At 38.5% G+C, this 1015-nt stretch overlaps 1 protein-coding gene across 2 annotated transcripts in view; it reads right to left on the reverse strand.

The window, feature by feature from the left end:
- Positions 1-1015, reverse strand: part of GOLGA7 (golgin A7) — a 16622-nt gene that overhangs the window by 4336 nt on the left and 11271 nt on the right. For both annotated transcript variants that reach the window (XM_015592918.2, XM_006916279.3), the window contains exon 4: positions 593-694. In XM_015592918.2, coding sequence (XP_015448404.1) covers positions 593-694 — 102 coding nt within the window. The remainder of the gene's footprint in view (positions 1-592; positions 695-1015) is intronic.

Genomic DNA, 1015 nt, shown 5'->3' on the forward strand with positions numbered 1-1015 from the left:
AGGCCTGGGAATCTGACCTAGGTTTTTAGAAAAATTTATTTGATCCATTACTCCAGTTATCAAGCTAAATTAGTTTTTTTGCAATTTTATTTACCAAATTCACTTAGTGATTTTCAAAGCTTACTGCTTCTAAAAATATGCACAGTATGTCAAAGGTAATGAAATTATACATCTGGCAGCTGCAAGTGATTTCAACTAGTCAGATGAACCCATGGAACTGCAATTCATTTGGATGACAAGTCTCACCACACATTATGAGTTTATGCATTTCAAAGGGGCTTTAGGTTCAGAGTTTCTGCAGCTGAAATGCATTACTCATACCACCCCCATTATTACTACAAGATGCCCTCAGAACCACCAAGAAAGACAGTAACCAGAATACTGAACAATCCAGAGACCTGCACAACGCAAAGGAAGGAGAGAAGACATGCTTTAAGAAAAAAAGGAGAAAGGAGGCTTATGGTAGGTATGCCATTCACAAAGACAATTCCTAGGGCAAACACAAGAGAAGGGAGTTAAATTTAGCCAATGCCGAAGAGTACCACTGAAATTTTTTTATAGTTAGATCTTGTGATCTGCACTAAAAAGATACAACTCGAAGTCCTCTCTCAATGGGATCTGTCAGGAGGAGGCCTTGGGGAGCATATATCTTCTCATTCTGCTCTTGAATGTATTTGGAGACTTTCTTCAGAACCTGACAGAAAGAAAAAACACAGCTTTTTACAAACTTCATCAGATTTCCCTTTAAGTATCATCTCGATCTCAAAATATTCAGGCAGTGGAATTAGTTTTCAAAGCGAGTCATGGATATTCACATGAAGGGATACAGCTCTGATTATTTGGTTCGCGCCAGTTGCGTACAACTTATAGTGCAGCATGATGCATTCTTTAAGTCGCAAGTATTTTCAATGCAGTGTAAGTACAAATGCATACAGAAGCAAGAGAACCAATCCCCTCCCCTTATCTCCTAGGCCCTTCAATCCTGGATGTAGATAAACAGACAATTATATACACA

The sequence above is a fragment of the Pteropus alecto genome, unplaced genomic scaffold, assembly GCF_000325575.1.
Source record: "Pteropus alecto unplaced genomic scaffold, ASM32557v1 scaffold24, whole genome shotgun sequence".
Classification (NCBI taxonomy): Eukaryota; Metazoa; Chordata; class Mammalia; order Chiroptera; family Pteropodidae; genus Pteropus; species Pteropus alecto.